The sequence below is a fragment of the Pinus tabuliformis genome, chromosome J (assembly GCF_031772625.1).
Source record: "Pinus tabuliformis cultivar Carrire ecotype Pingquan chromosome J, CPIR1, whole genome shotgun sequence".
Lineage (NCBI taxonomy): Eukaryota > Viridiplantae > Streptophyta > Pinopsida > Pinales > Pinaceae > Pinus > Pinus tabuliformis.
In genome coordinates, this window is record NC_142295.1 from 831,952,978 (window position 1) to 831,977,862 (window position 24,885).

The 24,885-nt window shown below is 40.5% G+C and overlaps 1 protein-coding gene across 3 annotated transcripts in view; it reads left to right on the plus strand.

Annotated features, from left to right (window-relative positions):
• LOC149229284 (S-adenosyl-L-methionine-dependent methyltransferases superfamily protein) overlaps positions 1 to 24,885 on the plus strand; it is a 304,238-nt gene that overhangs the window by 116,217 nt on the left and 163,136 nt on the right. For all 3 annotated transcript variants that reach the window (XM_089378551.1, XM_089378552.1, XM_089378553.1), the window contains one exon: positions 15,375 to 15,460. In XM_089378551.1, the coding sequence (XP_089234677.1) occupies positions 15,375 to 15,460 (86 nt within the window). The remainder of the gene's footprint in view (positions 1 to 15,374; positions 15,461 to 24,885) is intronic.

The following is a 24,885-nucleotide window of genomic DNA, read 5'->3' on the forward strand; positions in this document are numbered from 1 at the left end:
GCCAAATAAAAATTCTGTATTACTAAAGAAAACTAATTATTATGGAGCTCTCTGTCACAGATTCACAATGCATCTGGCTACTGTGAGTGTGTACAGATGTTATTGAGTCTCCCACAGTATTAAGCTAGACTGTGAACTCCCTCTCTGTGTTTCCTTTTTCTGCTAGAAGAAGAATAGTTTCTTTTGATCAAAACACATTATGTTCTGTTCTTTAGTATGGTTTTTGATATCAGATTTATATCTTATTGCAACTTAACAGGTCCGAAAGTTGAACCAGCTCCGATACCATATGTAATGACTGTACTAAATTAAGAGCCATTACTGAACTGTGAAACTGTAAAGATTGCTGAAACTGTCTGAAATGGTATTAATACAGATTGCTGAAACTGTCTGAAATGATATTAATAGATTTGACGAAGTACTTACCTGATCTGCTATGGCTGTTGCGATGAGGATGCTGCAGAACTTCTCCAGCGCTCTCATTACCGAATGACCAAAACCACCCAGCCAAACCGAGTATACCTAGATACTCAATCCAGTATGCTTCTCAACCGATGCATACCGTTCCCCCGTGCCCAGAGACTTCAAAACAAGTAAGGCTCAATAGTTCCGAATTATAAACAGGGATAAATTTCCTCTCCTTCTTCCTTCAACAACACTTGGTTCAGTTTTTCCACTCACAGTACATACAACCTTCCCCATCCACAGGCAAGGAACCCCCCTTTGAAATCCTCCTTCCTCCCTTTAAATAGCAGAGGTTCCTCCCCCTCTACGCATCTGTTCACCGCCTTTATGAAAGGATCAGATTTTGTAGGCGGTGACTGCTTTGTCATGATATCTGCCTTTAATTGAATCAATCAGATTTTGTTAGGCGGTGACTGCTTTGTCATGATATCTGCCTTTAATTGAATCAGATGGTGTCACATTAATTATGACAGATGGTACTTTAATTTAAATAGTATAAGACCATGATGCTTTTAAATATTACATATTATTTTATGTTTTATAAAATATCAAGTTTAATCATAATGTTTATGGGTTTAGTTTTATATCAGTACACATTTTGGGTTATATGTAAACATATGAATAAACTCAACTATATTTCTTACTGAGTGTATATTTCTTCTTTTTACGAGAATTAGGTATTTAATTTACACCTTTGATAATTAATTCATTTATCTTATATTTAGACATTCTCCATGAATAGTCAATATATAGTCGATGTGTATATATATATATATACTAGTGCAATGTATATGATGCATGCATATGTAGCTATCATATGTATGCCTCACATGCATGCTAATATTGCTATGTTGTTGAGGCCACGGGCTGATTTTGTTGAGGCCAATTTTACCAGTGGGGCTGAGTTTCTAGGCTCCTAACAAGTGTATTTTTCTATGTATATTTTATGGGTATAACCCAATTTTTTTTAGTGTTTAATAATATGAAGGAAGGTTGTGGTGGGTATAGGTTTGCTGTTGTAATGTGATTGATTTCTCCATTTTATTTCTGCTTCATTTTATTTTTTGAGTTAATATACTAGTGTGTATATTTATCGGCAATTTCGGAAATATTTGAGATAAATTTTTTTTAGGTTTTAATAAATTGTTGAAGTAAAGTAAATCAGATCTGGTATAAAAGAACTTAACATGGTATCAGAGCTATAGAAACTCTGTGGGGGAGATCATATATCACAAGAGTTTTACGACAACGAATTATTTTACAACAACAATGTTCTTTTTTTTTTGTAACAAGAGTTTTGTGGCTAAAGTCGATTCGGAAAAATGGCATCATCAAGTCAGAGGTATGAAGTTAGGTAGGAGGGGGCTGTAAACTTCAATCCACCCATGTTTTAATGGAAAATGGTTTGTGGGAAATCGCAAGCCAAGGGATTCAAGTTCCTCAAGATGGTACCCAAGTTGTTGAACATTAGATAAAAGATATAAGAGCCAGGGGCATCATTTTGGATTGTGTGAAGGATCACTTAATCCCTCACACCACGAAGAAAGATTCATCCTATCAACTGTGAACGACCTTGAGAATGCTGTACCTAGGTGACAACTAGAACAAAAAGATGGTGCTAAGGGAGACGCTGAATAACATCAAGATGAATAGATTTGAGACTATGGCCTCATACTTCACAAGGATTTAGCAGGTTCGTGATGAACTTTCAGCTGTTGGGGAAGAGGTGGATGAGATGGATCTTGTCAAAGTAGCACTGAAAGGGTGTACCAAGCAGTGGGCTACATTTGTGACAGGTATCCTAGCTAGAGATAAGCTTCCTGATTGGGCCAAATTGTGGGATGATTCACCCAAAAGGAGATTTGGGAGGAATCCATAACTGGTGGATAGTAGAAAGGTGGAGATAAGGAGAACCTTGCTCTTGTTGTGTAAGCAAAGAAGGGCAAAGGCAAAGCCAAGCAAAACCAAAGTGGAGGAGCATCTTCACAAGGGAAGAAAGACATGAGTAAAGTCAAGTGCTTTGCATAAGTTTGGTCATTTTGCTGGACATTGTCCAAACAAGAGGAAAGGCAAGGAAAAACAACAACAATTGCATTTGCATAGATGTATGAGTTGGTTGAAAAATTCGAGAAGGAATTTTCTCAAGTATCTTGTCTTTCTAGTACCACTACAAGAGGGGTTTGGTTTGTTGACAATGGATCCAATGTTGCAGGAAGCATCCCCCCTTGGTTCTAAGGCCCGAAGCGTGTCCCGTACAGATTCGTACAGGAAGCGTTCTCGGAAGCGCGACTCCAAAATTCAGAAGCACGGTTCCGCCTGTTTTGGACGCTTCCTGGAAATTTCCGAAGCTTTCCTTCGAAGTGCGCTTCTAAATATCTGAAGTGCGCTTCGTACGATGCTTTGGCCGTACGAAGCGTGGTGCTTCGGAGGGCGAAGCATACGCTTACCGTACGGTTTCGTACGATTCTGGAAAAGCGCCGCGCGAAGGGAAGAAATGTGATTTTTTTTTTTTAGCTGACTTGGCATAAAAGGGGTGGGTCCAGCTTGGGTTAGGGTGAGGAATGAAGGGAATAAAGCCCCCATTCATTCCTCATTTGCTCACTTTGAATTTATGAGAGTTGGAGAAGAGAAGAGAGGAAAGGAGAGGAGAAGAGAGAAGAGAGGAGAACTTGGAGGAGTGAAGGAGGAGCTAGGAGAAGGAGGAGCAGCTTGGAGCAAAAGCTTGGAGGACTTCATTTACAAGAGCTAAAGAGGTAAATTCAAACCCCAAACTCCCTTATTTTTTTGACATTTTTTTTGTATTTTTCTCCTCCCTCTCCTACTTTTCGTGGTGGAAGGAGGAGAGATTAGTAGATATATTCACAATTTACTACTTTTTTCATAGATTACTCATTAGACTTGTAGGCTTGTGAATTTGAATTTTGAACCTTTTTTGTCTTGGCGGTGACCAAGTGACATATTTTGTAAACATTATTATTTGCATTTTGGACATGACAAATGTTGACAATTGCTCACTTTCTAGATAAATCATAATATGCTCTATGTTTTATGTTTTATAATATGCTTAAACGTTTTATGTTTTATAATATGCTTAAAAATTTGATGTATGTTTGTAATCGCTAGAATATAGATGGTTGATGTACATACTAGTAACTACAATGGAATCATGGATGCCATATCTATCTTGATTTATGCAAAACGATGCATGTTTTCATGTCTTCTACAACTAATTTGGTATTTGGGATGTTTGTTTTGAGTATAAATGCAAAAAAATATAAATATAAATATAAATATAAATATAAATATAAATATAAATATAAATATAAATATATATCTATATCTATATATATATATATATATATATATATATATATATATAGATATATATATAGTAGACGCTTCGCTTCCTAGATTTTTGGAAAATGACGCTTCCGCGTCCCCGCTTCGTGCAACATTGAATGGAGCATCTTGTCACATGATGGTATCTCGTGATGTCTTCACCAGTATGGCCAGGGAGCACAAATATCTAAATGTGGAGCAGTAGAGGGCATTGAAAGCATACAATTCCAGCTAGATTTAGGGAGTCTTATGGAGGTGAAGGAGGTGATCTATGTACTTGGTTTGGAGAAAAAATTACTCTCAGTTTCGACCATGCAGGACAAAGGAATTGAGGTTAGTTTCACGAGAGGTGAGGTAGTTGTCAGGCTGAAAGGGGTTGATCCTAGCGTGAGGCGAGTTATAGGCAGCGGGGAGAACAATTTTTATCTGTTTAGAGGGCAATCGGTGAAATCGCTATTACATAGTAGTGACAACTAGAGTGAAATTTGACATAGGAGAATGGGACATCTATACTACAGAGCTTTACCATTCTTATGGGTGATGGTCACTAGTTTTCCGAAGTTCAATACATAGGATGATGGTGTGTGTAAGGGATGTGCACTTAGGAAGCAGTCCAAGGAAACATTTCCTAGTAGTGAGACCAGGTCTAACAGGTGTGTTGGATTTGGTGCATTCAACATGTGTGGTCCTATGTCGATGGAGTCTATCTCGGGGAGCAATTATTTTGTGACATTCATAAATGATTATCCCAGGAGGACATGAATTTTACTTCCTAAAGACCAAGGGTGAGGTCTTCAGTCAATTTCAAGAGTTTAAAGCTCTTGTGGAAAACCAAATTGGGAAGAAGATCAAGGTGCTGAGATCAGACAATGGGGGCGAGTATACCTCCAATGAGTTTAAGAATTTTTGCAGGGAAGCGGGAATTGAGAAAGAGCTAATAATTCCCTACAATCTGCAACATAATGGAGTGTCAGAAATGAATAACAAAGGTATAGTCAGAGCATCCAAGGTCATGATCCATGATCAGGATCTGCATATGCTCTTGCGGGTGGAGGCAAGTAGTACCACTGTATGCCTGCAGAACAAGAGTCCTCACAAGGCAGTCGAGGACATGACTCCTTAGGAGGGTTTTGCAGGAGTAAGTTCGGAGGTGAGCCCCCTTCGTATATTTGGTAGTCCAGAGTATGTCCACATTTCTTCAGAGAAGAGGACAAAATTAGAGCCCTCATTAGAGATGGGCATTTTTCTTGGATATAGTGAGACTTCAAAGGCCTACAAGGTCTACATTGTAGGACAAAGGAAGAGAGTGGTCAAGAGGTATGTCGACTTTGAGGAGGGTAGGACCTTTAGGAGGTTGCATGAGATAGGTCTAGTAATGGCAGAGGATCTGGAGCAAGAAGCTCTGAAGGTTGAGCAGGGACCAACAACACCAACAACAAGAACACAACCTTCAAATCAGGAGGAATAGAGAGATGTTCTTTCGAGCTTTGTTAGGAGGAGGCCATGATGGGTTGAGCAGACATTGGGAGATGTTAAGGAGCATTTGGAGGCTTCTAACAACATTTTCAGGAGAGTCGACCACCATCCAAATTTTCTAACCATTTTTTCTTGATAGTAACATCGATGATTCTGAGAAAAATATTTTCAAGGAGGCAGCAGACGGGCGGATTTGGAGGGATGCCATGGTGGAAGAGTATAGTTCCATCTTGAGGAACAATGTGTGGGAGATAGTATTGAGGCTTGAAGGGAAGAAGATCAAGGTGCTGAGATCAGACAATGGGGAAGTTATATTCCATCTATGAGATCAAGCATGCAACATATGGAAGTATCAAGAATTACAAAGAAAGGTTCGTGGGGAGAGGGTTCTCCCAGAAGGAGGGAGTAGACTATGAGGAGAAATTTGCTCCTGTTGCCAGATATGCATCTATTAGGGTGGTCATTTCTATTGCTTCAGAGATGGAGTGGAGGATACATTAGATGGATGTGAAGATTGCCTTCCTCAATGGGGTGATTGAGGAAGAGGTGTATATTAAGCAGCCTCAGGGCTTTGAGGTGCATTGGAGGGAGTCCCATGTATTCAGATTGTTGGAGGCCTTATATGAATTTAAACATGCACCTTGCGCATGGTACTTCGGGATTCATGGGTAGCTACTTGGATCGGGCTTCACTAAGAGTGAGTTAGACTCCAACTCGTACTATGTACTTATTGATGGTGAGCCAGTTATCTTGGTATTGTATGTTGACGATCTCTTTCTAAGAGGATCAAAGAAGCTCATAGGGATGTGCAAGGAGGACCTTGCTTCAGAGTTCAAGATGAAGGATATTGGGCTGATGCACTACTTCCTGGGATTGGATGTGTGGCAGTAGCCAAGAAGGATTTTCCTAGGGAAGGGCAAGCATGAAGTTGAAATTTCAGGAGATTCAAGATGGAGGATTGCAGGCTGATGTGCATGCCTATGATTGCCAACTTTAGGAAGCTAAGTGCTTCTAGGGGTGAGTTGGTGGATCCCACCTTGTAAAAACAATTGATTGGTTCGTTGATGTATCTGGTAAACACTAGGTCAAATATTTGTTTCGCTGTGAACACGCTCAGCTAGTTTACGGTGGAGCCGAGGAAGGTTCATTGGGTGGCAACAAAGCATGTGCTCAGGCATCTTTGTGGTATAGTGTGTTGGAATTTCCACGCACCTCTGGTCTGGTCTATGCCTTAGCTAAGCACATAAACACACTAGAGATGCCCAACTTTAAACAACTTTGCACAATGGAATATAACAATAGAGAAATCAATAACAATACACAAGATTTATGGCCCAAACATATTCCTTATCAGTTCATTAATAAGAAAATCACAGGGTTCACGTACCATGTATCGTGGCCCTTTACAATCCTTGTACAAATTGCAAATATAATACAAAAGATAATACAAAATACCTGGGCTAAGGCTAAGTCCTTTTAGACCTCATCTACCCTTGATCACTGGATGTCCTTTGCCACCAAACTCATCAACTTTCTTCTATAACACACAGGGCACTCCTTTCCCTCCACAAACTGCATAGTCAACTCTCTTTAGGCTCACAGTTGACCTTGCTGTCCAACTATAAGACTTAGCACAACCTCCAATAACAACTCCTTGCCTTGGGCTGCTCCCTTTAGCCCTTAGTTTGCTGTTGTTCAACCCTCTTTCCTATTTTGCTAGCCTCCTAACTGCCCTCGACCTCCTCCTTAACCTCTGTACAATAGTTTTGGCCTCTTCTAGGCCTTAGCTGTCCTGTTGTAGGCCTCGACCTACCCTCAACAATCCTTAGCCTCCTCTGATTTGACTTCGGCCTCCTCTGTTTACCTTGCGGCCAACCCTAACCAGGCTGCAGCCTCCCTTGATTGAGTCCTATTGCATCCAGGTGAACGACCTTCTCCAACACCCAAAATATACCTTAAACAGATCCAATTCATCCTATGCTCCCTTCTCTCTCGCTACGACCTGCCTTAACTTTCTAAACCACCGAAAGTACTACCTCCTTGGCTGCGGCTAGGCCCTGTTTAGCATCAACGAGCTCTCTCTTTCCTTGCGGTCTTATCCACATAAGAAACTCGACTTGTTGAACAAAACTCCTCAATTCGGCCTTGCTCTCTTGGCTGTGGCTTCTGCTAGGGCTGTTCTTCCTCACACAAGTGGGTGTGTCCTTTTCACATCTTGTGATTAGGTTATCCTTTGGCTACTTATAGTTTTCCAAAGATCACTTAGGGAACTCCTTGGTCCATTAGGGTGTTGCCAACTCAACCTTAATCATCAATTAGAATATAAAATTGCTTTCCTTGGGTTCTAAGCCAAGTCGTTTGGGTCCAAAACCCCAACCTTGAGTACTTTACCCACAAACTCATCCTTTTGTGGGTTTTATCCTCACAAGCCTAACGCCAAGGGCTTGTGGGAATACCTCCCGAGCTACCCAATTACAATGGAGTATGGATTGAGGTATGTCAAAGTTGGTGGAGTGGAGTTGCAAGGCTACACAAATTTAGACTGGGTAGGGAGTGCAGTGAATAGGAAGAGTACTTTAGGTTGTTGTTGCAACTTGTGATCAATTATGATCTCGTGGTATAGTAGGAACCAACCAACACTCAATGGCACTTAGCTCAACAGAGGCCGGGTACATGGTGGCAAGTCTGGCAAGTTGTGAGGCGATATCGCTTGGCAAGATGCTCACATGATTATTTGGTCTTGAGATGGGGCTAGTGTGATTCAATGTGACAATCAAAGTTACATTAATGTTTATGTGAATCTAGTATTTCATGATAGGTCCAAGTACATAGAGAACATATACCACTTCATTAGAGACAGGGTCTAGAGAGCTACTGTGAGATTGTAGTACATCTACATAGAGGAGAAGGTAGTAGATATTCTTACCAAGGCTTTAGTGAAGGGGATGTTTGTGTTTTACAAAGACAAGCTGGGGGTGGTGGAGAATCCCTTCCTTGCTAGGAGGGAGTGTTGATTTTGTAGCCTCGGAAGGTCTTCTACATTGGCTTGGTGTCTTAGCATGTAGAAGATATTTGATTGCCTCTTTAGGTGCTTGCTTGGTGGAGTAAGTGATTTTATGATTTCTTTCCTAAGGTTAACTTAGGAAAAGTACAATAATTAATCTAATTAATTATTGTGGACTATTAGGCCAAAGTTCTAAGGATAAATAATAAAATTATTTAAGTGACTTAGATATAATCTCAATCATTGATCTCAAGTGAGGCTTAGGATTTAATCCTAGCCATTGATCACTTAGGAGATTAGGGTTAGGGATTTTGGCTTAATGAAATTATAAAATAAGCCTAAGGGAGAGGTGAAGACACACAATTGTGGAGGAAGCGATTTTCTCTAGAGCGAGAGGCTTGACTAGACTGAAGAGAAGTGAGGAGAAGTGCAATAGAGAATTTTGGCAGAAATTTAGGGAGGCCGAGTTTAGGAAAGAGGGAGACCGAGTTGCTGAAGAGGAGGGCTTAATTGTGGAGGAGGCCGAAATATCAAGAGATGCTGATTTTCTCAAGTGTGTAGGGAACGTATGAGGTGAGAAGAAAGGGGGGGGATTTGTTGGTGAGACAGGGTTAATTCTTCAGGGTTGAATTTCTTCAAAAGGGTTAATTTCCAAGGGCCAATTTCTTTGACGCTGATTTTCCCAGTGGGGCCCGTTGCCGACCAAAACTGGGTGACCCCTAGGAGAATCTTTTCTCGTATTCATCTCTTCTAGCCGGTAGCCAACAACCCCTGAGAGACACTTTATAGCTGGTGTGATGTGCCTTTCATATCTTTGTCACTTACATCAGTCATATGTTTCCTCGTCCATTTGTCAAGAGCACATGTTGGAAGATGGGCTTATGATCAAAAGGTATTTTATTCATTATACCGACGGGTGCTTAGGCTTGTTTGTATTTGGGCATTTTGAAATGGATTATGGGTGACGTGAGAAGAGAGAAGGGTCTTGGGCGTAGTCTTGTTCCCCAACCTTAAATGGGGGGTTAATTTTCAATCCTAGTCTAGTGGGACCTCCCCTAATGGCCCATGACTTTAGGAAGGGGAACTACTTGGGAGGCCGTGATTGAGATATCATAGCCCCATCTATCCCTATTCCATACTTACCATTTCCATCTTACATTATAAGCCCTTATTTCACCTCCCTTCTTTAGGTCAACTGACCATTGGTTCATTGGGATTTGGCATCCACACATCTTCATACCTTGGGTAGGCCTTGGAAATGCACCCTGGGAGGTTGATGCAGCTAAAAGAAAAAGAAAGGGCATATGATGGCCACAAGAAAAACAAAAGAAAAATCAAAATGCAAAAGTTGGGCGAGACTTACAAATTGGCACGTGGGCAAAAGCCAAATCTGAGCTCTACCTCTATCATGTGGCCATCACCCGACTCATGGGCCCAATGTTGTCCTATCTCATAGAAGACAAGGAACCATTGCATGTCCCAACCCCTTATGGGCGATGAACTGCCCCATCCTAAAGGGGGTAATACTTGCTATACATCATACAAAACAAGCTCTCATTCCTCGAGCTACGAGTAATAATACAAGGAAAAATCAAGAAAAATTAAAAGGAAATATGGAGGGGTGGAAAAACAAAGGTCGAGGTAACACATGCATCCACGATTGTTCCCTCCTCACATCGATACACCTAGGATGAGGTGTTGCTTCATAGTTGGTCCCTTTGACCATGGCACTTGGCCATGGAGTTCTTTCCCCTTCCGTTCCATCATTATTCACATGACACTTATTGATTGAAGGGTGGACCAGGGACATGTCACTTCCCTTTAGGGTTTGGGAACACTTAATAGGGTCGTCTATTAGCCACTCTTACCTAGGGAGGTAACACCATTATGTGACTAAGGCCCCAATTTTGGAAGAGAAGCCACACATGAAGTGTCATTATGCCCATTTCTTTCAAGCTTGGTTCACTTAGATGCAATAATGATTAATATACCTAATGATGAAAGTTGCAGCACTGGATATTGTGTGTGATTGGCAGGTGGTTCCATTTATAGGTTTGGGAAACTTAACTGGGGTCCAAGTCCTCTAGAGGGACATATTGACACCCATGGGTGATACGTTTAGAGCCATGGGACTCCAGACAGTTGTAGAGCATCATTCATAGCCATGGGCACCTTCAACACCGTTCTTGCATTTGCCTTATTATTCATGGGATGAGGCACTTGGACAAGTTTGTCCCCAACCATATTAGTAGTATTTACATGGTGTGGTAGTTGATCTAAGTCCCAGATGAGATTTGTCTCATGCCTTGAGATATGGGAGGGCTTGCACCATCTTCAGTGCCCTCAAAATTGGAGCAGAGACAAATATTTTATCGTTTGGAGACCCATGAGACCCATTGTTGTGCCACAAACCCACATTTGGGGTCCAAGTATGATTTGCATTGAGATACAAGGGCCAACCCCTAGATCTTAGATGATTTTAGAGGTCTTTTACACTTGTCATGGCACCAAAAGGCCCTAATGTGAGACCTCAAGAAAGCCATACAAGCATGACGTCAACATTTTGGCTAACATTTGTGGAGATAAAAGTAAATTTGCAAAAGCTTCTAGGTCGACTTGTGACGCAGGCCATTACTTGTATATTATTTTATGATTAGAGGGGCTTGTAGGCTAAAAAAATAGGATATGATACAACGCATATATATTAGAGAGATCTCAATTGATCTCTCATCATCAGCGCACTTGGAATTTCGACCTCATAGAGGAACTCACACTTCTCTCTTGTGGATAAACTAGAATCTTTGGATGCATGTTGACATTTGGAGTTAATCTTGGATATTCTTTGGAGCTACTCTTTGGCACAATGGAAGGAAATCTTGTGTTGTCTTGTAAGTGCCCTTATTTGTTGAGAATATATTTTTCTATGTCTAATGTATGGAATTATTGATTCTAGGTCATGCAAAATTGTGCCCTAACTTGTTGAAAATTAATTAATGTTGCTATCTAGATTAATATTGTGTGCATTACTCATGTATAACATGTTGAAGAATCTAGGGCAAAGTAGTGTAAAGCGATTCTTCATTTACTTGATAACGATTTGTGATGCACTTTGACAATTTATCTTCTTCTTCTTATTAGTGTGTGTGTGTTTCATCAAACGGCTACCAAAACAAAATAACAAGAACACAAAGTTTGGCAAAACCTCTCCACTCTTGAGAGGAAAACCCTTTGTAAGTTTTCTCTTATTGAAGCTTCTTATTTGAACAACTGCCAAACCCTAGACCCTTGACTAGGATATCCTCCAAGCATAAGTCAAACCCTTCCTCTTTCTGCACTATAACTTCCGGCACATGGACCTCTTTCTTACAACACTTTGCTCCTTAGTACTTCGTCCTTCTTTTGCTGGTTGTCTAAGTCAGAATTCTCTTCTTCTTAGGAGAAGCCCTAAAACATTAGGGCGTCTTTACTTCACTATAGAGAGAACCTTCTTCGCTTTCCTTAGGAGACCTTGTAGACCTAGTGATACATCCGAATGAGGCCTCTAAATGTGCTGCCTTCAATTGCTGTCAAATCCGCAAAAGTTCACTTCTGTAATCTTCGCACGTGTGGACAAAAACCCTAAAATAATCCTCTTATTTTCGTTGTCGTTTCCTTTTTTCTTCATTGGATGGGGAGGCCTTATAGGCCTTGTCTATTTGCCCAAAACAAAGATATTTTGTCACTGTAATTTCCTGCTGTAATGACCGCAGGTAGACCTTCATTCCCTCGCACGTGTGACTGTGTGAATACTAGAAACAATCCCTTTAAACTTCGTTGTTCTTCCTCCTTGCTTCGCTGCTCTTGTAGACCTTTACCTTGGCTTTTCTTCGTCCTTCTTGTTCTCTTTTGCTTGTGGATTTTAGAGAACAGTTGATACATTGTCTTTGGAGTGGACAACCTCTATAAATAGAGGTCTATCCCTCCTCTTTAGGCCGACTTGACTGTCCATTTGGCCGACTAGACAGTTTCATCATAATTCATCTTTTATTCATTATTTTGCTGCTTGGAGACTTCGTTGATGCTAGGAGAGGATTTGACTTGGTTTGGAGGTGTTCCCATGACCTTGTATGTTGACATACATGATGTAACATGCCCTCAAAGGGTCTCATAATAATTACATTTTGACTTTGACTCTTTAGAAGCACTTGAAAATGTGCTTGACCTATTTTCAATGAGCAAGAAACTCATTGACAAATAATATCAAAATAATTTCTCTTTTCTTGAATAAATACAAACATCAAAATTTATGAAGACCTAGCCTAGTTACATTTACTTCAACATAACATGTATTGAATAGTCCTAGTGGTGAACTCATTGAAGATCTCCCATAAAAATCCATTTTTCCATTGAGTGGGTGAATGCTTGAAATTTGCTTGCTAGGGCATCAAATTTCGGCCTCCTTAGGAACAAGTTTGACTATCCTAAATCATCCTTGACTCCATTCTCGCAACGGACAAGGCACTGGTCAAGTTGTCTGGTGATCATCTCTTAAATCCATCTTTCTGCGCTCTAAATTTCGGTCCTTTAAAGGTTATGTTAGAGAATTAGGGCTTAGGGAGAAATTCTAGGGAAGGGGTATTTTGGTGGTTGGAGAGCCTAAACTTCAAGAGGATAGGGTTTTCCAAAAAACCTATCATTTTGGTGGGCATCCACTCCAATTTCATCCATAAATTCTTTTGCCCTAGGTGTTTGCCCTAAGAGGGAAACCCTAGTATTTCTTTCCTCAAATTAAGGACTTTATTGAAGGTTTCATGAGCCTTGGCTTAGCTAATATACATTAGAAAAAATCTTTCCTCCTTGCCTTGACCTTGGGTTGCTCCAACACTTGGCAGATCTATTAAACCCTAGGTCTTGTGCCCTTGCTTCATAGAAAGTGAATTGCTTCTTTGTGAAGCCTTGAACTTGAATTGTGTCTTTGTTGAAGACTTGCTAGTGAGATCATTTCACACATTAATCTTAGAGCATCTATTATCAGTGATCTCTTTCCTATTGGGACTCCTCCCATAGGTGAAAGTCCATAAAGAGCAGGGGGTTTTGGCTATGGTGACAATAGGCCACTACCCCATTGTTGCTATTAGGTCTAGTTTATATCTTGTAGGGATTACATCTCCAAGGCCTGCTAGATTTTGCGGCAACATGGCCAAGATTCCAAGTTCCCTGTAGTTGTGTTTTTGGCATTTTCCTATAAGAAGAAGAAGACGACACTTCATGACATTACAATGAAGTTAGATCCAAGAGTGCCTTCATCAGAAGACTTGAAGGATATATCAAAGTTACACATTCAGGAAAACAAAGGTCAATATCAAAGATGCAAAAAAGAATTTAATGAAGCTATCTCAGTTAAAAATGATGAAATTTATCCCTTAAAGGATCATAGTCAAAAATTGCTTGCACAACTCAAGAAGACAAGGATTTTGAAGAACAATAAAAGGGAGATCTCGAAAAGAAACTCATTGAAGGCATATCAAAACAAGATGAAGAAAATTCTTGCTTAAAGAGCCTTAATCAAGAGTTACTAGAAGAAATTAGAACATTTAAAAAATGTGAAACTTGAGTTTCAAAACATTAAAAATGAAGTTGATGAATCAAAAGCTAAAGAACTTTCACGTTTCAGGAACCATAATCAAAATCTGTTTACGCAATTAAGAAACTTAAGAGTGATAAACAATTATTGGAAAACAATATCGAGCAACTTCTTCAGATGGAAGCATCAGAGTCTTTTGGCAAAAAAGTCCAAATTGTGGAAAATAGAACAAATACAGATCCCATTAATCTCACAGCTCGCAAAGATGCCAATCCAATTAGATTCAAAACATACTCGGATGCTGTCATATAGACAATGGGAATTCCAAGTGAAGATCTAGCAATCAATGAAGCAACATCAATGCGTGAAAAAAAAAATCATATACCTAAACTAAACCAAGAAAATGTTACGCGCATGATAAGCTACAATCATATTATAAGAACTCTTTATCGACATCCACATCATAAGAGTAGAAATCTTAACTAGTCAGTGTGTCAATATCACTCAAGGTAGAAGCATCTCACTTATCTTTCAAAAAATATTGGTGCCAACACAACTAAGTCTTATAATAACAATTTATCTCAGGTATCAAATAAGTGCAAAGTTCCACAGAAGATCTCATGGTTCTGACAATTTTGTTCAGCACTCAGAAATTCATATCATCTCGTATCATCACTTATAACAGCTTCAAGAGTTGAGAAAGATGCAAAGACATTACATGAGATTCCATCAAATTGATTTGAGGACAAAGCATTTCTAAAGGGGAAGGCAATGCTATGAACATAAATATAAAATAGTATAAATAAGAATACTTACAATTAAATAATAACTTATAATTAATGAAGGGACATATGAAAGGTCATATTCCAACTAAAAGACATGATTCTTAATGAAATGGCACTCCCACCTAACTATATATATGTGGCCCTCATTTGTAATTAATCATACTATCATTATTATTTTCTCATACAATATTCAATATATTATGATTGCTAAATGGATTTCTTTATGGTCCAAATATTTTGGATATTTTAACTTGTGAGCCAAGTTTGGGTATCACAAAAATCATTTATATTAGTGTCGTGAAGATTCTTGGTGCTTAATGGAGGTAGATTTTTTGTAGTGATCACGTGTTACTCTATGGGAAGTGCACTTGTTATTGAGCATGGAAAGATGGTGGTGCTCTACTTTATTTAGGGACATAATTTTGTGAATATTATTCAGGCACATATTGCTTGTTACTGTTATATTTTTTCCATTACATATTGCAATAGATAATCCTGAAAAAGAGTGCGCTCAATCTAGATTCTATTGTTTTGGAAAGGATGGTTATTTTAGAAACTTATTTACTGTTTGGCAAGTAGATAAATGGTTGATGGTTTGGCTGATATATGTTTATTCTCTTCGAGAGTGATTATAATAATTTTCAACTTTCTCTTAACTATTGCCTGAGATGCAAGTATTACTAGCTTAGGAAATAAACGGCTACTTGTTTTTGACTTCGATAGTGTTTGGTTTGTTTTATAGGTCTATCCAAACCTCGATATGTTCGTGTTAATACACTGAAAGTGGATGTGCATTCTGCTTTACAAATTTTGCAAAAGACAGCTGAGGTATAGAATCTTTTAAGCCATAACGATAGCTTGAGCCTGATTTTGCATGCTTATATTATGTGTAATCTTCATATGCGTAGGCTGATCTTTGCATGAGAAACATCAATCTCGTAAATTGTATCCATGACAAGCACAAGTACATAGACAACCAATTTTTGATGTGGTATTTATAGCATAAGGAACTTGGAATGTTGACAAAGATTCATGGACATGTTGATGCCTTTGTGACATTGGCTTTTATTTGGTACTTTTCATGTTTATTTCATGTGTATAACTTCATGGTTTGCAACTTATAATGGGAATGCCATTTCTTTGTACGCTCTCAAATGAGCTGAAGGTTGTCATGTTATTGGATTTTCATAATATTTGAGTCAATTCTGGCATAATATCTTTCCTGCAGATTTTGATGTTTTCCTGAACAAAAACCTGTTGATGGCAGGCAGAAGCTTTGCAAAGTCCATGCAACTTGGGCACTTTTCCTTAACTGTTTTTGGCTTTAGCATTAGGTTTGAACCCTTGAACTGAGAAATTAGTTTGTGAAATTGTTGGTTTGGTTCACATACTGTTCTAGCTGCTCTGGACCGATTGGTTGTTGTCCAGTTCGGTTGGTTTTCAAAACACTTAGTGTCCCTACTGAAAATCTAAGAAATGATGATGGTCAATTGCCATATTAGATGCCTTAAGTGAGGTTGTAGAAAATGGCCATCAACAAACCTCCCTTGTCACTGAAACTCACATGGTTAGCACCAAATCACCTTTTGTCATTTGGCAGAAATTCACATGGTTAGCACCAAATCACCTTTTGTCATTTGGCAGAAATTCACATGGTCAAATTCAGTAGTCTATGGCTCGGTTACCCACTCCCTGTGGGTGACACCCATAGGAGAATATTTTTCTCCTAGATGGTTGTCAGCCGGCAGCCAGCCCCTCTTTGCAGCCACCATATAGCTCGATGTGTCACCATCTCCGCCACCTAAGCCAACCATTATGCTTCCTTGCCTATCTGTTATGATCGTATGTTTGAAGATGGGCCTTTCAGTTGTTTTTCCACGATACTGGTGTCTAGGATAGAATCTTAAATCATTGACGCTACCAAACCAAGTATCACAACAAAACTACTTTGCACAACTGAATTATAAACAACAATAAATCTACTAGTGCACAAATATACACAACTTTTTACACAAATATGTTGTTATGATGGCCAACGAAAACCTGTTTGGAGCAGCGAAATCCTAGAATCCAAAGCTCTGATACATGTTATGAAACCAACTCACAAAAAGATAGAAAAGATAGATCAACGCCTTAGAAATAAGCCTCTTCGAAGGGGCAACCTCCTTTACATTACACAAATGAACAATTCTTAGATGATTCAAATGACAAAACCTCCTTTCTATATATAGGAGTCTAAGGGGTCACAATATAACCAAAGCCGACCTAACAATAATAATATAAAGGCACAAAAATAACAATAGTGGGATTCTATGGGGCACAATAATAACAATATGGGGACAATAGGGGGAATCATTAGTATTATAGGGACTTAACATATGTACACTAACCCATTCTTCGTTATATTAATCCAACTGAATAATACAATAGTCTAGGGCTTCTGCACTAGAGATAATGGCCCTCCAATATCCACTAGTACAAGAATGCAAAATAAAAGATAATTTGATGATCTAGCTGATGTAGTGCACAATCACAACTTCTTTGTCGTATCTTGTACAATGCGGGCCCTTTTCTTTCGTTCTGCAACACTTGCCTATAATAATGCACCAAGTCCATCTGGCCACTGAATCTTGGCTATCTAATCTTCCCTCTAGTTGATCATAGGTCCATCTATCATCAACACATAGGGTCTTCACGCTCACTAGCTGCTCCTTCGTCCTTCTAGGCAACAACACTTCGAGACTTTTGCCGACTGTTGCTCCTCAGCTCTTTTGGGACTTGTCTTCCCACTATAGTCTTCCTGCACTGTGTCAATGAAGACTAACATAGGGTAGGAGGGCTGCCAGCTATCATCATCGAATGTCACTTCTCCAACAATGAACACAGGCTACAACACACTGCTCCTCTAGCTGGCCAAACCTTGAGGTCCTCAAATTTGCCTCCTCTAGCAGCCACCTTTGTCCATCAAGGTGTTGCACTAGGCTTCTCTTGGTCCACTCTCACGCTGCCCTCCAACAGTCCACGAGTGTCCAATACCAAAACCATCCACTAGCATCCTATCTCAACACAGATACATCATTATACATCAGATACTTGGGATCCTTAAGGGTGGATGTCACTTTTGCAAATTTGGTGCTCTGGTTAGAGCTTGTTGGAAAGCTACTACAACCCTCTTTCTACCTCCCAAACCTCTTTTCTTCGCTGTGGTCTCCCTTCATACAAGTCTTCCCTCCTTCTATTGTTGTTTTGGTCTATTTCCATCCCTCAAACATACCTCATGACCACCCAACTCTAAGGAGACTAGGCCTGCGGCTTGTCTGTGCCCACAAACAACCCCTCGACCCCTTGTTCCAAAGAGTATAAGGCCTGCAGTGTTTTTGAAACCTCTAGCAAGGGTTGCGTCCTGCTTGTAGAAGAAATGTCCCACCAAAAATATGCCAAAAACATCAACCAAAATGCCCTTAAGTACTGCGGCTGCCTCTGTTGCTAACTTGGACCCGCAAGACACTAAAAGAGAACCCAAAACAATCCCCAATGCCTCACGTCTAGCCTCCTCTCGTAGTTGTGACTGCCTCAGATGGGATCTGTATGAGATAGATGCACTTTGGATGTAGAAATGTCTCCCATCTCACCTTATATTTGTACAAAACACAAGGACTCCTTGTGGTGTCATTCAACTATCATGTGACACACAAAATCACCAAGCCGACTAGACTTTTGTGTCATAAAAACTCGCCAACAACTTCAAAAATTAATATCTCATGATAGACAACTTGGATTTGAGTGATTTTCGTTGCCCCCGGTTGATCTCAGTGTCCTTTATAAACTCAAATCATCACATGCCCAAAACTCCTCATGGATTCACACCCACATGCTTGGGTGCAAAGCCCACATCTTGGGTTCCAAGCCCACAAAGCCCTTTTGTAGCTCTCCAACCTCCAAACCCCGAACCCTAGGGCTTGGAGTACCTCCCAAGCTACCAAAGGTATGGATTTCATTATATAGTTGGGTATTTTTTCTTACTTATCATGGACACTTTTGGGCAATGGATTAGTGGGGGGATTCGGCAGAAAGAATGGGCTTGGTTTGTACTCTTGTCCCCTTGTCCAATTTGGTGGTTAATCTTGTATCCTAGTCTCGTGGGATCTCCTTTATTGGCTACTAGCTTTAGGAGTGCCACTACATGGGAAATCCCGATTTTGGTTGCATGGTCCCGCTTCCCGACACCACATACATCACTCCCCTCTGCTCATTATGACCATTTTTCACATGTCTCCCATCTGGGTCCACATTTGTCCATTGGGTCCACAAGGAACTAGCCTCCACCTCCTCTTGTCCACATTTTGGGTCAGGCCTGGAACGATGCCTCAGAGGTTGATGCAGCTAAAAAGAAAGTAAAAAGCATAATTTGGCTACTCTCAATAGGAAATGTACCACAAAATTCCAAATATGGTTGGGACATACAAATTTAACACGTGGGCAAAAGGCAACATGAGCCTTACCCCCTATCATTATGGCCATCACCCTGGTTCTTAAGTCCCCTATATTGGCTCCCTGCATCATTGAGGAACCCGGGATTGTCCCAACCCCTAGTGGGCGATGAACTGCCCAACCTTAAGGGGGTATTCATTGCTATATCATTTCCATCATGCTCTCATCCCCTGGAGCTCCGAGCAGTTATACAAGAAAAATCAATAAAAGGCAAAAGGAATATGAAGAAGGGTGGAAAAACAAAGGTTGGGGTAGCCCATGTACCACGATTGCTCCCTCCTACATCTATACACCCAAGTGTGGGCTTTCCTCATTGTAGGTACCCTTGTACCATAGCATGTGGCTTGGAGCTTTCCCCTTTTGCCCCACTCCGTCCCATCATTATACTACATGACATTTGCCACATGACGGATGTACCATGGACCTGTCACTCCCTTAGAAGTTGAAACCACCTAATAGGGTCCACTATGAAGTGCGTCATATTGGCACTTGTAGGGTGTGCGTTGAGAGCCATGGGTCTCCACTATAGCTGAGAGTAGATAGCAATGCCATGGGACTCTTCAGTGCCATTCATTACCTGCTCGTGTTCCACTTGTTTGATGACGATGATGCACCTGGACCACCTTGCCCAACTGGCTACACACACCACACAATTGGTAGTTGATCCGGGACCCAGATAAGGTTGTGTCTCACTATGGGAGACAAAGGGAGGGCTTGCATCATTGTTCCAGCCCTTGTAGATGGGATACAAGCTTTGTTCGATCCACTTGGAGACCTATGAGGATGATTTTGTGCCCCCACAACCACTTGGGAGCACCACAGGTCATTTTCTTGGAGATCAAGGGGCCATCCCCTTCATCACTATTTTTGGAGCCCTTCCACTCATTTTGGCACATGAAGGACTTCACTAGGCCTTTCAAATGGCCCTCCTAGCTATTGTATTACCATTTCAACCCTCTTGAGAGGCTTATTTTTCATATTATAGAGCTATTTGGTGGGCTTGTCACCAAAGGATGTTATTTTGCACATTATTTTATTATTAGGGGCATCATTAGGCCTAATTAGGAAAATAAAACCCTTAGAGGATCATATATATTGATGAGAGGATCATTTCACTCCTCATCATCACTTGGATTTTTATCTATCTCTTCTTGAGAACTTCACACTATGTATTGATGGACGAATTAGAGAATCTTTGATGCATTTCAATGTTTGGATAATCTTTTCTTGGTCTTGGAGATTTGATTTTGTCTCTATTTGATGATTGGATATATTCGCTATACTATACTTGTAAGTGCTCTTTTATGTTTATCTTTCTCTCTTGTACACATGACTAATGTACAAAATTTTCGCTCATGAAATCCGAAATGTGCCCTAATTGAATGCAAAATTATGAAAATTTGGATTCTTGAGGTATTGCATATATTACATGGTTGAGTATGGTGAATGAATGTTCCTAGGTGTAAATTATCTTCATAATTACCTTGATAAGTCATTAAATTTTGTAGTAAGAAGTATAAATTCCTTGGTGACCTAGTAGTTGCCTCTTAGGGCCATGCGAAGTTGCCATAGGGCTCCTTGATTGGGTAAAAGAATTCCAAAATTGAAATCACATTGACTCCATCTCTCCCAATAGGCTATGCATTATTCTTATCCCTGGTGATCACCATAAAACTATCTCTTTTCACCTCTTCGTCCTTTCTGTAAGCTCTAACCCTAGAGGTCTCCTAGGGTATCAAGCGAAATTCATTGGGACCATCCATCTTGAAAGCGAGTTGGACTACAACTGCGTTGGATTTTTCCCTAGCCATCACAAATTTTGAAGCATGTTCCACTGCTAGATTTGTAGATATCCCAAGCCCTAGCTCCAACGTCGTTTTTGTTCCTAGGTTTCCTTTGTTAATGGCTTCCTCAAGGGTCATTACACTCAAACTCAAGTGAAATTCAATTTCGTTGACCCTCATCTTCTCTGTTGCTTGGTCTAGATCTTTTGATTGAAGTTTCACCTGAAATCCCTAGACTTTGCTTGGGTCCACCTGGGCTTCTTCGTGGTCCCATACCTTCATCATTCATTATTTCACAAAGGTCACCTAGAAACCTTCTACCTTTAGGAATCTTAGGTCTAGGATATCCTTTGTCAAGAATTATTTCAAATCCCTAGGTATAGGCCTCCTTCAAGCCTTTCTTGGAGAGCTCCAGACCTTGCTTTTCAAGCAAGTAAACCCTATCATTTGAGTCTGTCTTAGTAATGGGCTCTTGAAATCACTATCTACCCCATCATTGGCTTATCATTTATAGTGATTTCCTTTATACCGGGACTCCTCCCATCGGTGAAAGTCCGTAAAGAGCAGGGGACATTGACTGAGTTGACAGTGGGTCCTTGTCCCATTGTTGCCACTTTGTCTAGTAGTTTCCCTTTGGAACCCCTCCCAGTACCCCTGCTAGATTGAGCTGTAACAGGCTCCACCAACTTCTTATTGTCTACACTCACTACTTAATGAACTAATACCAGAGGATCTACGAAAGGCATGGGTTAATCATGTGAAGTTCTGTAATACCTTGACATATGAATAACACAAAAGTATCCAAGTTGGGAATACGTCTTCAATCTGTGATCAAAGTAGTCTCTTTATAGCCCCTCAATAAAGCAATATAGGGTACATCCATAAGATACAATAAATTTATTAATGTCTAACAAATGACCAAAAAGATAGGTCAATAGGACTAGGAAGTATATTGATACAATGCTGTAGGAGTTCACTAGGTTGATCTGAAAGCATAAGCAAAAGAAATAAATAACACATCAAAGAAGAAAAGAAAGAGTGCAAGAAATAATGTTTTACCATGTGTTTGTATCATGAGACGAAGGTAGATAATGGGAGGGAAGGAAAGTTTGTCACCGATTCCATCACTAAGAAGGGTCCAATACATTGTTTGATGATGTTGTTTGGAGAGTGTTAAAGGCTAGGAGGACTTGGTTTCATGACCTTAGGAGGAACACGAAAAACATAAGGAGAGAGAGAGAGAGAAAGTCTCTCATAGCATTTGAGATTGAGTTACCAAATCTAGTCTAGATTAGGTTGTTGATCTGGTCTATGCTAAGAATGAGTACTCCTTAGAATATCGATGTGACGAATTTTATTCGCCCTAGAAAAATAAAGAGAACCTCTATATGGTTTCATGAGCTTGGTACTTTTTGTACAAAAAACTAGCTAAAATCCCCTTAATTAATTCTGATTAATTAACCATTTTTCCTAAGTTTAGACTTAGGAAGCATTAAAAAATAGTTTAATAATCTAATTAAGTCATCTCTAACTGGAATTTCCAGAAACAATTTCTGGATTTTGGAGATCTCATGTATTCTAATCTCTCCACCAAATTTCATGGCTAGAACACATCCGATGCTACAAAAACTAACACTCCCTAACACTCCCTCTTAGCGAGTACTGTGTTATAGTGCTTTACACCCTGCCACAACACTCTGTTTCTGTATCATCTCCTGTCACGCTACTGATGTCTGGCCATTGCTGCCCACTAACCACTGTGCAACTCTCATGCTGCATCTATGCTGCTGCTGACACTGCCATGCTGTTGCCAACACTGCATCTACACTGCAACTCCCTCTCATTTGTTGCTGCTGCAACTGCAACAACTACAATTGAGAAGCATCCAAAATACTAAATCATCTGTGTTCAGTATGATGCATTTGTCTCCTGAGTCCTGACTGCTACTAGCCTCTGCATTGTCACTAAAGAATCTGTGTTGCTGCTAACTCTGCACTGAGCCATCTGCTCTGCTGCCAACACTGCACTGTGCTTCTCAGCATTCGACTGGTACTAGTTTGCAACTGTCACTTTGGTATTGACTGCATCAACTACCACTGGTCGATCCTGCTACTGAAAACTATCTACCCCCGTAGCCAGGTACTGATCCATGAGGTGGACTCCTCAAGGACCCTGCCCAATCTCTGTAGCTCTCTGGGGCTACAACACCAAATCACCCCACCTCACTCCTGGAGGTATATCTGCGAACATAGCAAACTCTTCCTCTAGCCTAGAGGAAAGCTTGTCTATTTCTGCGGATGTTGCCTGCTGGTCCTGCTTCTCCTACTTGTCCTTCTTTCTGAGAGGACACTGCGTGCTGTAGTGATTGAGCTCACCACATTTGAAGCATTTGACCTTTGACAGGTCCTTCTTCTTCTTCTTCTGCTCCCCTTGCCCCTGACTGGGACCCTTTGATGCTAGGGCCACATTCTCCTCCTCCTTCACACCCTTTGATCCGTTGCTACTGCTGCCACTGATGGAGCTCTTAAGCAAAGCTCGCCTCATTTCCTCCTGCTGCAAATTGACCCACATCCTGTCCCATCTAGGTAGTGTGTCTCTGCCCAATATACTTTGGATGAAGACTTGCCAATCCTCCGAGACACTATTTAGTGCCAACTGTACTAGCTCTGATGGTTGAGGCGTTGCCCCAACAACTGCAAGTTGATCTCGGACCTCCTGAATCTTGGTGAGGAAGGGATCTATGCCTTCTCCCTTCTACATCCTGATGCATTTGAGATTTTCTTCCAGGAACATCTTCCGCTGCTCGGAAGAACTCTGATATAGCGTGGAGAGAGCTACCCACATTTCTCTGGCTGTACCTTTGTCTGCCACATGTGAGACTATATGATCTCAGACTCCATCCAAGATCAACCGCTTCACCCTCGCCATCTCCTTCCTGTATTCTTTGAGCTGATCCACATCTTGGGGAACTGCCACCACATTATCTATGTAGGCTTTTGAGCCATATTCATCTAGACAAAAGGAAATCCTAGCCTTCCATATGACTTAGTTGGAAGCTCCATCCAACCTATCTTGATCTCTAAGCCCTGCTGTGACCATCTCGGATCAAGTCAAAAACTCCCTCTTTCCCTTTGCTTGGCTGCTGCTTTGCTACTCGCACTCCCTTCTGGAATGCCTGGAAAAATCAAACTTCTGAGACTCGAAGTTCCCTAAGAGAACTTTTCCTTTTGTTGTGTGTGCTTTTCTCTTCCTCCCGATGTTGGTTCTGCTGCTGCAAAACCCTCTGCATCTAACCAAGGAATTTGCTCAACGAAAATTTGAGCTGCTGTTGCTCCCACTGATTGTTGGAATCACTAACATGGGCAACTTGAATTTTCTACAACCTTGCAATTGAAAATCGAATTCCTGCACTAGCAATTAGCCGTGCCTGTCTGAGCACTGCATTGTCTCTAAGAATTTCGGCCTGCTGTTTTCTCTGAGCAGGGAAATTCTTTCCTCCGCTTCTGAGCTTCTCGACTGATCTTTGACATTCTGATACCATGTGAAAATTTGCAATCTATCACAACCACTGGAAATTATTTTCCTAATTGTTAATTTATGTAACAATTTATTTGTAGTTTTCTACAACAAATACCAAATAATTCACACTGTGATTTTCACAAACAAACACTGTGGAAGAAAAATGGCACTGGAATTTGAGAAAATGTAGCGCGCACACACACAAAAATGGCACCATTATTTTTGGACAAAAGTACCCGGAAAAACCCAACTTAGTAAAACTGGTGCAACCACTGAGGGTTTTTATTATTAAGTAACAGTGAAATTCTGAGTACAATCTATGGATACCCAACTAGCAATCCAATCAACAAGTATATGGCACAAATAATTAGAGAGAAAATTCTCTCACCCCACTAGCAATCTCGACACTGGCTCCTTCCAAAAAACTTGCCATCCAAACCCCAGCATTGGCCCTTTGAG